This window comes from Diceros bicornis, chromosome 6 (genome assembly GCF_020826845.1).
Source record: "Diceros bicornis minor isolate mBicDic1 chromosome 6, mDicBic1.mat.cur, whole genome shotgun sequence".
Classification (NCBI taxonomy): domain Eukaryota; kingdom Metazoa; phylum Chordata; class Mammalia; order Perissodactyla; family Rhinocerotidae; genus Diceros; species Diceros bicornis.
Genome location: NC_080745.1, coordinates 13291228 through 13304190, shown reverse-complemented (window position 1 = coordinate 13304190; position 12963 = coordinate 13291228). Strand labels below are relative to the sequence as shown.

The window sequence follows — 12963 nt, the reverse complement described above, 5'->3', positions numbered from 1 at the left end:
GAGGTTTGAAACACTTTTTAGAATTTATGTGTGCTTTATGAAAATATATTGTAGTAGATAGGAATAGCTAGTTTTGATCATTTTATTTCTGCCGTCCAATATGACTAACAGCATTATGCTTGCAATTGGTTCATTGCAGTGAGTAGAGTCCTTGCATCTCTTATTTAAGCTCTGCTAGTGGGGATGTGTAGAGACTCAGTTCCTCCTTTTGCTTTCTACTCACCAGTCTGTTATCTTCATCACCCCCTCTTCTCTCACTTACTTCCAGAAGAGCTGCCCCAAGGTCAGAGCTAGCAGTGGCTTAAGGTAGCTGGGGTCTCCCCAAAACAGAGAGGGGGCATCTGGCCTTTTGTGGGAGCATGTGAATCAATGTGCAGAGACATTCTCTGACCTGTGCTTCTAGTGGGCTGGGTTTTCAAGGAGTGAAGAGGAGCAAACTTTAGGCCAATTTAGGTACTAGTCTAACTCAGTTATCCCTTCCTCCTTTTCTTTTGCAGCTCTTTGATGATTAGAGATAGACTATTCAGAGAGAAAGGCTGTTTTAAATGAGATTTTGCTAAGAGAAAGACTGCAAGAGAAAACTGAACTGCAGATCATCACAACATGGCATTTACAGTCAGAATTTCCCCTCGCCTGCACTCATATTTGGCATTTAAACATTCTTGACCTTGGCAAGAACCAGGTCCTATAGGCCTCATTAATTGCGGAGGCTCTAGGAAGGGGCCCATATCCGAGCTCTGGCGATGTAGAGAGAGACAAGACAAAGAGGAGTCTGGGAGGAGCGGTGTAAGAGTATCCGAATAAATTTTCCTTTAAAAAGTTGTCATTGGGTAGAGTACTATAAAGGACAGCCATAAATATGGTGGGTTGTCCGAGAGGACAACACTTTCAACTGTTTAAACTTTTGAACAGATATGTTTATGTTTCTTATCCCTGCAGCCTGTTGACCTCATAGCCCCTTGGCTGCTAAGGTCAGAAACACAGAGAAGTTGAGTGATTGACCCAGTGAGTAAGGGTGGTGCTGAGTAGACAGTTCTACCTCCCAAGTCAGCTGAGAGTCAGTACCCATGAGCTTCAGTGCTCGGCACACAGAAAGCTGTGCCGCCCAGAAGGAGAGTGGGTGGGGACAGGGATGTCTGCCTGATGGGAATGCTTTGAAGCCTGTTTTCTGCTAGAAAAGTGGCAGTTGCTCAAATAAGATTCTCTATAGTAATAGAAGTGTATGGAATTTGTTTTATTTTTATTTTGCTCTTGATTAAAGTTTTTAAATTTTGTAATGCTGTCTTTTGTACTTAACAGTAAATCACTTCATTGCTGTTTTCTGTATTCAATATTTACCATTTAAGGAACAACAGCTAAAGAAGATCACAGCAAAACAAAAGCGGCTCCAGGCCATCCTTGGAGGAGCAGAGGTAAAAGTTGAACTCGATCATGCCAGTGTGGCGGAGGAGGATGCAGGTGAGGGTACTGGGAACAGTGTCTCTGTTCTTGAATTGATCCTGATGCCTGTAGTCAGTGGGGTGTCTCTTCACTCCTGGCCTGGGTCTTGAGAAAAATACATTTCTTTGCCTTAGTGTCAAAACAGATTTTGGAAAATTTTATTCTCTACACCTGCAGAACCAAATCTTCTAAGTCATATGGGGTTTTTTAGAGAATGAAATTAAAATTTTTAACACAGTCTACTGGAGGCTTCTGGTGCATATTTAGTATTATGTTTAATAAATTAGATATCTTAACATTCTTGTGTAGTTAATTTCATAAAGACAGCTAACATCTTGATTGAATTACATTTTGTAAGCCCGCATCATCAATCAGCATTGTTAAAATTGCTTTCACATGCCTTTTTGGGACATATTTGGCAGGCTTTCCAAGCATCAGTTCTGTTGTTTAAGAAAAGACATCTTCATTCATGTTGTACCATGGCTGTGATTTTGTTTATATTGCTGCCTTGGATGGGTGTCTTTTGGAAAACCTTTTGGGAAAATGCATAAGCTCTGAAACGAAATATCTTTATAGTCAGTGTTTGTGTGTGTGTGTGTGTGTTTAGAAATTGTTGGTAGCCGTTCAGTCATTTACTGCTTGAAATATAGATTAACGCTTCTTAGCATTTAAGCTCTTCAAGCAAATATTTTCTGCTAGCTCCAGAAGTTTATTTAACAAGACAAAAGAATTATGAAGAATTAATTGAGACAATAGAAAAAAAATATTAGAGAGATCTGCTTTTAAAGTTCAGTGTCAGAATTCATTGGGCCTACGACCAGTGCTTTCTGCAGCTGAGGTACCATATTTCTCATTGGTAACAGACTTTTTGTTCCTGCCTGGCTGCCTGAAACTTGCTGCTGTCTTTCACCTGCTATTGCTTCTTTGGTGAAACTTTGCCCAGGATTAAAAGCTACTTCCCCAAATCCAAAAGCCCCTTTTCACCCTTGCTCCCCTTGGCCTGTCTGTAGCAGCTGATACTTCCGTGCCTTGCGGGATCCCTGTCTCTCTCCTGGTTTTCCTTTCAGTCCTCTGACTATTTCTGATTAGTTATGTTTGGCCAGCTTTTCAGGTGTTATCTTAAATGTTAATTATTCCTAGGATAATAAGACGCTGAGCCCACTTCACTACCTCTCCCCAAATAATCTCATCCACTCCCCATGGCTTTTGCGGCCACTTAGAGTCTAGTGTCTTACAAATCTGTAGACCTATGGCCTTGCCCTTTTTCCAAGTTCCTGGCGCTTAATATATGTCTCCATCTGGACCCCAACCCACACTTCAGACTCCTGGTGTCTCTTATTGCCCTCCCTCCTCTGCTCTTTCTTGTCCCTGGTGCCATCTGTGCTGTTGGGGGTGGCAGTAGCACCAAGTGTAGGAGCCCAGGCTTTGTGCACCCCAGCTCTGCATTGCCTAGGTGTAGACTTTGGCTGTGTTCCTTAACCTTCCCAAGTCTGTTTTGAATCCATAAGATAGGTATAAGTATAGTAGACCTTCATTTCTCTGCTCATGTGCTTCCCTGAGGTTTCCTTTCCCTGTTTTCCACGTAGTGATCTATTTCATAAGCTGTTGTGAGGATTATCTGATGAAGAATCCTTTCCTGGAAGTAGGTGGGTCAAGTTTGCAACAGTTGGCTTTGCTTCTCTGATCTAGGATGAGATGAGGTGCTCGTTATCACCTTTTCTATTCAGCATTGTACTGGGCAGTGTAGTAATGGAAGAAAAGAAATAAAAAGTATAAGGATTGAAAAGAAGAAATAACCATCATCATTCACAAAATACACGATTGTCTATGTAGAAAATCCAAAAGAATCAATGGACAGTTTTTTGGAATTAATATGTGAATTTAGCAGTATCATTGAATACAAGGTCAATATATAAAAATCAGTCATGTATCTATATACCAGCAAGAACAAAAAATAAAATTTAATAAAAATGCCAATTATAATGAAAATTAAATACCTAGAAATAAATCTTGGCAAAAAATGTAGTTTTCTGCAATGCTTTCTACATTAAAAACTACAAAGTGTCATTGAAAAATTAAAGAAGACTTAAACAAATGGAAAGGTACACCATGGTCATGGATCAGAAGATGTAATATTGTAATGATGTCAGTTCTATCCATCTATAGTTTCAATGCAACCCCAATATAAATTTTAGGGGTTTTTTTGAGGAAGAGGGTGTGGAGTGGGAAGTATGGGGTAAGGGTGGAAGACGTTAACTAACTGATTCTAAAATTTATATAAAAATGCTTTGGGCCAAGAATAGTGAAGGCAATCTTGAAGAAGAACAAAATATCAAGACCTATGATCAATATAGTAAAGAGACAGTGCAGTATTGGCCCAAGGATAGCCAGAGCAATGAGACAGAATAGAGGGTCCAGCAGACAGACCCCCCCCCCATATATGGTCACTTGATTTATGACAGATGTGGCAGTGCAATGCTGTGGAGAAGCGTCATCTTTTCAATAAGTGTGCTAAGTTAATCCACGTGAAGATAAAATGAATCTTGGCCCATTACACCATGTACAAAAATAAATTCCAAATGGATTATAGGTCTAAATGTGAGTGGTAAAACAGCTTTTAGAATATAACATTGCAAAACATTTTCATGGTCTTGGGGCAAAGACTTAACAAGACAAAAATGCTCGCTGTAAAGGATAAGATTTGATAAATGAACTATAGTACAACTAAGAACTTCTGTTGATCAAAAGATAGCAGTAAGAGAGTGAAAAGGCAAGCTGCAGAGTGGGAGAAGATATTTGCAATCAAAGGAGTTGAGTCCAGAATATGTAAAGAACTCCTAGAAATTTTTTTTTTTTAAAGGCAGATTGCCCATGAGAAAAACGGGCAAGAGACTTGAACGTTTTCTTTAAAAAGAGGCCATCCAAAAGATCAATAAATCTATGAAAAGGTACTGTAGTTCATTAGTCATGAGGGAAATACAAATCACAACCACAAAATAGTACTGCTGCATACCTACCAGGATAGCTAAAATGAAATGGCAAGAATGTGGACCAATTGAAACTCGCAAACACTTTTGATGGAACTTAAAAACGATAGGACCACTTTGGAAAACTGTTTGGCAGTGTCTGCTGAAGCTTAACAGACCCAAAGAATTATATACATGTATTACCAAAGGATGTGTACCAGAATATTCATAGCAGCATTATTCCTAGTAGCCAAAACCTGGAAACTACACAAATGTCCATTAACAGTGGGATGGAAAAATTGTAGTATAGTTACATAATAGAATACTAACAGCAGTGGTAAACAACAAACTGCAACTGAGAGGGGGCATCTGGCCTTTTGTGGGAGCGTGTGACTCAATGTACAGAGACATTCTCTGACCATCGGGGAGTGCTGATAATTTCTGTTTCTTGATCTGGATGCTGGTGTATGAGTATATTTTTTTTCTGAAAATTCAATGAGTGGTACACTTAGGATTTGTGCACTTTCTGATACATATTTTTCTTCACTGCAAGTTTAATGAAAAACTTGCTGTGGTGTTATTGGCCTACAAGAAACAAAGATTTAGCATTTGGATTCCTTCCTGTGAAGCTTTACTACTTTTCATATTTTGGCTGTGGATAAAGTAATTTTGCCAGAGATTAATTTCAACTAATGAAAAAGGGATGATTTCTGATGATTATTATGGCTTAACTTCCAATTTTAGTTCATCTCTTTAGGCAGTTAACTTTACACATCTAACTCACTGCCATCCAGTAGACCTTTTTGCAATGGCAGAAACATTGTCTGTGTTGTCCGTTATGGTAGCCATTAGCCAAATGTGTCTGTTGAGTGCAACCAAGGAACTGAATTTTCACCTTAAATTTAAATAACCACATGGTGACTGTCATATTGGGCAGTGCAGAGCTAATGTTTATGTTTTACCAGGTAGGTGCATGCTGTGATTCTTTAGGTGTCTGTTTTCACTTCCTCTCTCTTGAATTTGAGTCCATCTGAATGTTGGTATTAACAATGACATAGAAACTTGGGAGATTGCTTCCTCATGGGCTATGCTTTAATTAATAAGGAAACAGCTAAATTTATCTGTCTGTATGTTACATGTGAATATGTGTGTCTTTGGATGCACAGAGAGTATATTTGTAATGCAGTATTTTGGAAGAGGTTATTGAGAAATCACCTTTTTGAGCAGGAGTATATTAAATGTGGCATGATGAATGCTATAATAAATTTTGCTCTAGTCTTCATATATAATGTGCTTTAGTACATCAGTATGTTTTTTTTAATATGAGTTATTTTTAGGTGCCTAGTGTTTATTGAACAAGTGAATATATCCGTTGTCCTCCTGGACAGTTTCATGCTAGCCCAATGCATTGTCATCCCTCTTTCAGAACCAGGTCCATCCTGTCTCGGCAGCATGCTCATGCCTGTCCAGGAGACTGCTTGGGAGGAGCTCATCCGCACTGGCCAGATGACACCTTTTGGTACCCAGATCCCTCAGAAACAGGAGAAGAAGCCTAGAAAACTAATGCTCAATGAAGCATCAGGCTTTGAAAAGTATTTGGCAGATCAAGCAAAACTGTCTTTTGAAAGGAAGAAGCGAGCTTTTAATAAAAGAGCAGCTAGAAAAGCTCCAGCTTCTGTCACTTCGGAGCTGAGCCCAACACTCAATGAAAACAAACCAAATGAGGGAAGCAAAGTTCTCTCAAAAACAGATAAGCGCTTGAAAAAGCACATCAGGAAACTCCAGAAGAGGGCTCTTCAGTTCCAGGGGAAAGTGAGACTGCTAAAGGGAAGGAAACCCTTGGAGTCTGATATGAGGCCAAAGGCAGAGGGGGACTCTGAGAGTGAAGAGTCCGAGTACTTACCCACGGAGGAGGAGCGGGAGGAGGCGGTGGGGGCCGACTTGTCCGGAGAAGGCACTGACTGTGAATTGAGGCCTGTGCTCAAGCGGCCAAAACGGCAGAAGAAGGTCACAGTGCCGGAGATTGATGATGACTTTTTTCCAAGTTCTGGGGATGAAGCTGAAGCCGCAGGAGGAGGAGGAGGTCGGAAAGTAGTGAGATGCCGGGACGACGGAGATGAAGATTGTTATAAGCAGCGATTAAGGTCAGTCTGCAGAGATTGTGAACAGATTGTTCTGCTTGCTTTATCTTAGGCGGCAGGTTTATTAATAAATAGGAGTTCTAGATCCAGCTTAGTATATTTAAGCTGGATCCGTTTATCCGAAGCCTGGGCTTCCTGTAGCCTTAGCCTGCTAGAACCAGCGGAGCCCCTGAGTCCTCGGTGGAGCTGACCCAAAATGCTTCTCCCTCTGGGTCTTCATTCAGATTTGTGGGCAAGTCGAAGAAGAAAAGCTTAGGGGAAGGCCTGGGGCAAGAGGCATGCGGAGGACCGAAGCATGAGCTGTGTGCCTTTCCGCTGAGAGTGGTTGCCCTGCTGCGAGGCTCAGGAGTAAAAGATCAGCTTATGTAGTGTATGCTGGGTGGTTTGTTTTTTCTTTTGAAGCAGGGAAGTAATTTTAGAGGACTTTCTTTCCAAAAAAGCTGAAATTTAAGCTTTAACATGTGAAAGAATAAGCTCGCTTTCTTAAATCCCTCCTTCCTTGTCTTGCAAAAGTAGTTATCTACAGAATTATAAACTGCTGACATACCAGAAATGTACTTCCTATGCACAGCATACACTTCGTGTTTGCTGTCATTTTTTAAGCTAGAGACTGACTGCGGCTCTTATTTCCGTGGCTTTATCAGTACACGACGCAGGTAAGATAGAAGGGAAGGTGACCACATTTTGAAGTCAAGGAAAAATTGCGCATTGCCACACATTTTCTGTGAGCCAAGAGAAGCAGTCTGTCCGCTGCAGGTTTCTTCACCATGTCCTTCGGAGCCTGACCCTACCCTCAAGTCTCACATGGTAGCTTACTAAGAGCGCTAAGAAACTGAAAGGGATAAAGGGATCTCTTTAACAGATTACTTTTTTAATTGCTCCCAAGATGGCTTTTTCCCAATTCTCAACAATTTTTTCTTATTACTCAATGTAGGGAGACCTAGTTGATTGTATTTCTTGTAGCTTTCCACTGGCTTTTGTGAATGAAGATTGATCTGATATTTTTTCTTCTGTTATTTAGAACTGCTGATGACCCACGTCCATTCCCTAACCTTTTAAAAGTAGATGCAGCATATTCTTTTCACAAATAATTTGAGCACCTGTGACCTAAATCCTCACTCACATTAGTAGTACCTTGTGTAGTAATATGCAGTTGAGGAGTGGCTTAAATGTGTCATTTCTCATTGCAACTTTATTTTGTATATTTAATATCTGTAAAGTGGTTTGAGGGCTGTTCCTTAACACTTGAACAGTGAGCAGTGTCAGGCCTTTTCTTTACTGTAGAGAATTAATAAAAGTGTTAATCTCAACATGTTGATTATAAATGGAGCAATACATTCTTTCCATTAAATGGGGTCAATATTAAATATATTTTAAATATATCAGTATTTTGATAAAGAGTAATTTATTTTGATTGAATTTTAGATGTGGGTTTTTTAGATTTCATGGCAATAAGTTTTTTCTTAATAATATTAAGATTGTAAAACTATTATTTCCAAAGCCATAGCATAAGCCATTTTTTTGCTAAAGTTACAGTAAATCTCAAATGAATTTCAGAAATATCAATAACTCTAATTGCCACCAAAATACTACAGCTCTTAAAATTCTACAGCTACAGTTATTAAGGCTGTTAAACTGCAGATATCCACATTGAAATGTTTGTCCTACATCTCCTTTGGTACTCTTTGGATTGGGGAGTGTTAAAAGAAAATAAAATGCTCAGGATTGAGAAATATTAAGAACATTTTAGAACTTCCAGTCACTGTATATTTTGTTACTTCTTGTTGCTGATCTTTGAAGACGGACTGAAATTGTAATGATATTCCCTTGAGTGAAGAAAAAGACCTTTAGAATTTCTTATATTAGCAATGGTTTGCTGATGGATGATCAGAATAAAGCTCCATATAGTTTACAATGTAGAAAATGAGTTTTTCTGAGTGGTTAAAGTTTAGGAATATATACCCAAGCTAGGCACATTTTATTCAGCTTAAATATGTCTTGGTTGTAGCCCTGTCACTTATAATGTTCTTTTAAACTCTTGGAAGTGAAAGTGGGTGACTCCTGGACATCTCATCCCATTTATTCTTTCAGCTTGCGAGTCATCGGTCTTTCATTAGCTCTAGGTTAATCCTTACTAGGTATCTGTTTTTAGCTGATGCTCAGTGGGAATTTCCTGTCAGGCCTTTTCTATAGCTTAACCATTTCCGGAACTGGATAATAACACTTATGATCCTACTTTCTTTGATTTAGCCTAAGTCCTCAGATCAGTCTTTGAAGTTTTAACCATTTTTTAACCTGCCTGTGTATTTTGCCTTTCCCACCTTTTTATCCTGCATCCTTCTCTGTACTCAGTTTTCACTGAGGCTGTCTCCTCAGTGGTGTTCCCTGATGTTCGTGCCTCTGATAATGTACTAGGATGGATGAGCCACTTCTTAGAAGTAAATACTCTGTTGGTTCTTTTTCATGTCAGTGGTAATTAGATCTTATAAAACATCCAATATTTTTTAATTTTAATTTTGTGGTACCAAAGTTTCCATTAAAATCTGACTTTCAGTTGTGAGGTTTAGCTCTTTCTCAAAATATTGCTGCTTTAGAAAGCCCAGGGTGTGGGAGCTCCAGGAGCCGGATAGAGACTTAATAGAAATCACACACATTCAGTGTTTGAGTGATGTGTGTCCCTGACTTACACGTCATTTATCTTGTCCAGTCTATACAGCCAGGAGAGCCCAGAATGGCCTAGAAGACCAGACATTTCATGTGTGCTCCTTTCCCCTGCAGGTGATCAAAGATCAGCTGTCCTTGTTCCTCAGTGTTGTTGATTCATTTTCCAGTCAAGATTTGAGGTCAATTCCTGTTGTGTCGTCTTTGCTCTCACCTCGTGAATGTGTGTCTGCATTCTAAGACTGGCTTCTAGGGTTTCCGGTAAAGAATTTGCTGCCTTTTAGGGGACATGGGCACAAATAGAACCTAACCAGTGTGAAGGGACTCATGAATTCAGAGTGAGGTATTTGGGGAAGACTCTGTGGAGGAGGTCCATCTCAGCACGGGGCCTTGCCTGTTGGGTAGTTCTGATATGTCGATATGGACCTTAGGATGCAGGTTAAAAACTTGCCACATTTACCTCAAAACTGCAGGTGCATCATTGAAAAGGAAAACACTTGCTTTGCTTTGGAGGTGCATTGTTTCCTCAGGGGTCTCTTGGATTTCCTTGGAGATTGGTGTGGTGTCCATGGCATGCAGAGAGGTGTGCCTCGCCCAGTTGTTGAGCTGTCCGTATTAGAACAGGGAGGGCACATAGCCCTTGCCTCGCCTGCCAGCTCCCATCTTCAGCAGTGGCAGTCTGTTCTGTTCAGGGGGAGACTGAGGCCCTGTTTGGGTTCCCTGGGAAAGAGTGCCACAGTCCATTATTGATGTCTGCCATGGACATGGGGCCACAGGGGGCAGCAGCAGCATTCATGCCAGCTATTTGCCAACCTTGAGATGTAACACAGACAAAAAATGTCACCAACTCTCGCTTCTTTTGCCAGCAGCGGTCAGTGTTGCTTGGGTCAGACTTGGGGCGTAGGTCAGGCTGCATCCTGAGTAAGAGGAGGCACTTCAAGGAGGTTTTGTCTCCTGCTGGCATGACTAACGTTGGCATTTATAATTTGACTTAAACTCATACCCTGAAGCTCTTTGTCTTTCCATTTGGCAGCCATTATTGTTTAAATTGCTAATCTAACAGCCTCTGTTTCCTTGGCAATGAGCATAGACTAAAGCCAAGGTTCCCAGCCCACAGGCTGGTTCTGCCGAATCACCTGGGAGCCCCGCTATTGGAGGTGCTGATTCAGAAAGACTAGCACCGGGCTACCGGGCAATGTTTTTAGAAAGCTTTCCCAGGTGATTCTGATGCACTGTCAACTTTGGGAACTACTTGATGTGCTTAAGACGATTTTATATATTCTTTTCTTTTCTGAGGCTATAGCTTTTGGCAGATTCAGTTTGTGTATCTCTAAAATCCTGTTTTATGTCCCCTGCATGATTGTGTTTACATAAGAGAGGGCCTAAAGAGGAACTTTGGGGTCAGTTCACTGAGCTAAGTGCTGTACATAATGGATCATCTGGTTCTTATCAGGGTATGTGCTTCAGAATCCCTGGGGAGCATCTTCAGGGCTCCGCCTGGAGCAGCTGGGGCAGCAGGTCAGGGTGGGAGGAGCTGGGCACTGCCCAAGCTCCCACTGATTCTGAGGTGCAGTTGGCACTCTTCATTATCATAGGCCCTTCCTATGTTCCGGTTTGGGAAACCTTTGAGGCGCTTGGAAAGGACTGTTGGTAAGGATGTTGGGGTTTGAGTGTGTAATGCTTTTTTCTCCACTCCAGCCCAAAGTCAGCTTGGTATTGCTGCTGGAATAAATTTCCATCTTCGTCTCACCCCCTAATCAGTGAAACACGGTGGAGTTCAGAAACAGACTCTTCGGTAGGTGGGGCCTGAGTCTCCTCAGATTACTTGGTACTTGGGCCAAGCTGCTGAGATCACAGACTGAAATGGATTTGAGTTGGTACGGCCGAATGGTTCGAAGGCTTTCTACCTTCCTCTCTGCCCCTGCCTTTCACTTTTGATGATTCCTTGTTTTTTTATAATGAAATTATGGTAATATTAAGATGAAAAAAACTACGTACACCTCTATTTTTGTTATTTTCTACATTTCACTCCATTCTTTGATCCTCTTTCAGTTGTTCTAATTATGGTAGGCTGTACAACACTTTTATCATGGCCCTTTCAAGTTGATCATCTTGCTCATGATCTCACTGTAAAGAGAGAGAGCTAGGATTTGAAGCCAAGACAGGGTTGTGTAAATGTCAGTTTCCATCCGTTTGTGGAATGGGGTGGAATATGCAATATCTAGATGTGACCACAAGGTGGTGCCAAGAATCAGCACATAGCTGCCTCCACCTCCCTGGACTGGAAATCAAACCAAAAACCTAAGCCAGGGACCTGAGAGTTGGATGAGGATTTGGGGAGATTGCTAGGGAGTCTAGAAGACCTGACAAGTATAGTGTGGATGGGGTAGAATTTGCCTCATGGTCTAGTGTGATCTCAATGTGTAGTCGTGATGCCTGTTGACATAACTGGTTTTTAATATGTTTTGACCTTAAAGGTTTTTCTTTTCTTCTGCCCCATTTTTTACTTTATGTTATGTGAATAACCTTGAGCTTAAAAGGGCTAGTGACTGGGGTTTCTGTGGCCAGGGACGGGTTGGATCCTGGTTTGGAGGGTTTGGCTGTATGCATGCATAGTTGTAGAAGAGGAAGGCCATCGTCATTTTCAGGTGCTGAGAGGGGTCAAGCCAAGTAGGATAAATGTTGAAAAAAGTCTCCTGGTTTTGGAAATTTGGAGATCTCGATGGCCTGCGCAAGGGTAGCATCAGTGGGGGGTGAGAGGGGGTTGTATGAGAACAACGATAGCTGACCTTACTGAATGCTTACTGCTTGTCAGTGCTTCACATTACATGGGTTCCTTGGTTTCCTCCTCACAACCTTAGGAGATAGGAACCTGAGCCCAGAAAGCTGAAGTAATTTCCCTAAGACAGCGTTAGGTGGAGAAGCCTGGAGTCTGCAGGTGGTTTGGGTCAGGTGGGAGTGATCTATCAGCTTGGTCTGGGGCCATGGACTCAGAAGAGCATTGCCTCAGTGACCGGTTTCTCCGGTCACTTGATGGGGACCAAGTCCACTCTTTCTGCAGGTCCCATTCCTCACCTGAAATGCTGCTAAAGGCCGTGCTCCCTAGACCCACCCTCCCAGCTGCTCTGTCTCCAATTTATGGTCTTCATGGAGCCCCTTTCTCTTCCTGTTTCCTAGAGCTGGCTCCCTCTGCACTGGGATTGTCCCCTGTGTATCCTTCAGTTGGATCTTTGTTGCACTGAATGAAGATTCAGCTCCTTCAGGTCGCACTGAGGCGAAGGCCAAATGACTGTAGAGCTTGGTTTGCTTGTACTTTTTTTTGAAAGACCTAAATCATTTGATCTTTAAAAATCTGAATTTAATAAAAGTTTAATCTAGATTTGATCCAGAAACCTAAATATAATGATTTGAAGATTGTTCCTATCATCAGTTTCTGGGAGTTAATTTCCTTCTCGAGAAATAGATGTATGTTCTTTTTCTTTTTCTTCTAGGAATCTAGATTTTAAAGAGAAAAGAAAAAGTTACTCCCTCAAGGAGTTTTCTTAGAGAGCATCTTGGCTTCTTTTAAATGATGAAGCTAAGACACAAATGAAGACTAATTCTGCTTCGTGCTCCACGCACACCTCTCATTCTCAGCTCCATTGCATAATTGTCTGCATCAGTCTTAATTTACTCTGTGAGATCTGGACTCCTAACTGAGGGTATTTCATCTGCTCAGATGTGCCAATTAAGTCCACCCAGATAGACCATAAAAA

At 41.3% G+C, this 12963-nt stretch overlaps 1 protein-coding gene across 5 annotated transcripts in view; it reads left to right on the top strand.

The window, feature by feature from the left end:
* ERCC6 (ERCC excision repair 6, chromatin remodeling factor) overlaps window positions 1–12963 on the top strand; it is an 81085-nt gene that overhangs the window by 7895 nt on the left and 60227 nt on the right. For all 5 annotated transcript variants that reach the window (XM_058542862.1, XM_058542863.1, XM_058542859.1 and 2 more), the window contains 2 exons: window positions 1347–1458; window positions 5833–6550. In XM_058542862.1, coding sequence (XP_058398845.1) covers window positions 1347–1458; window positions 5833–6550 — 830 coding nt within the window. The remainder of the gene's footprint in view (window positions 1–1346; window positions 1459–5832; window positions 6551–12963) is intronic.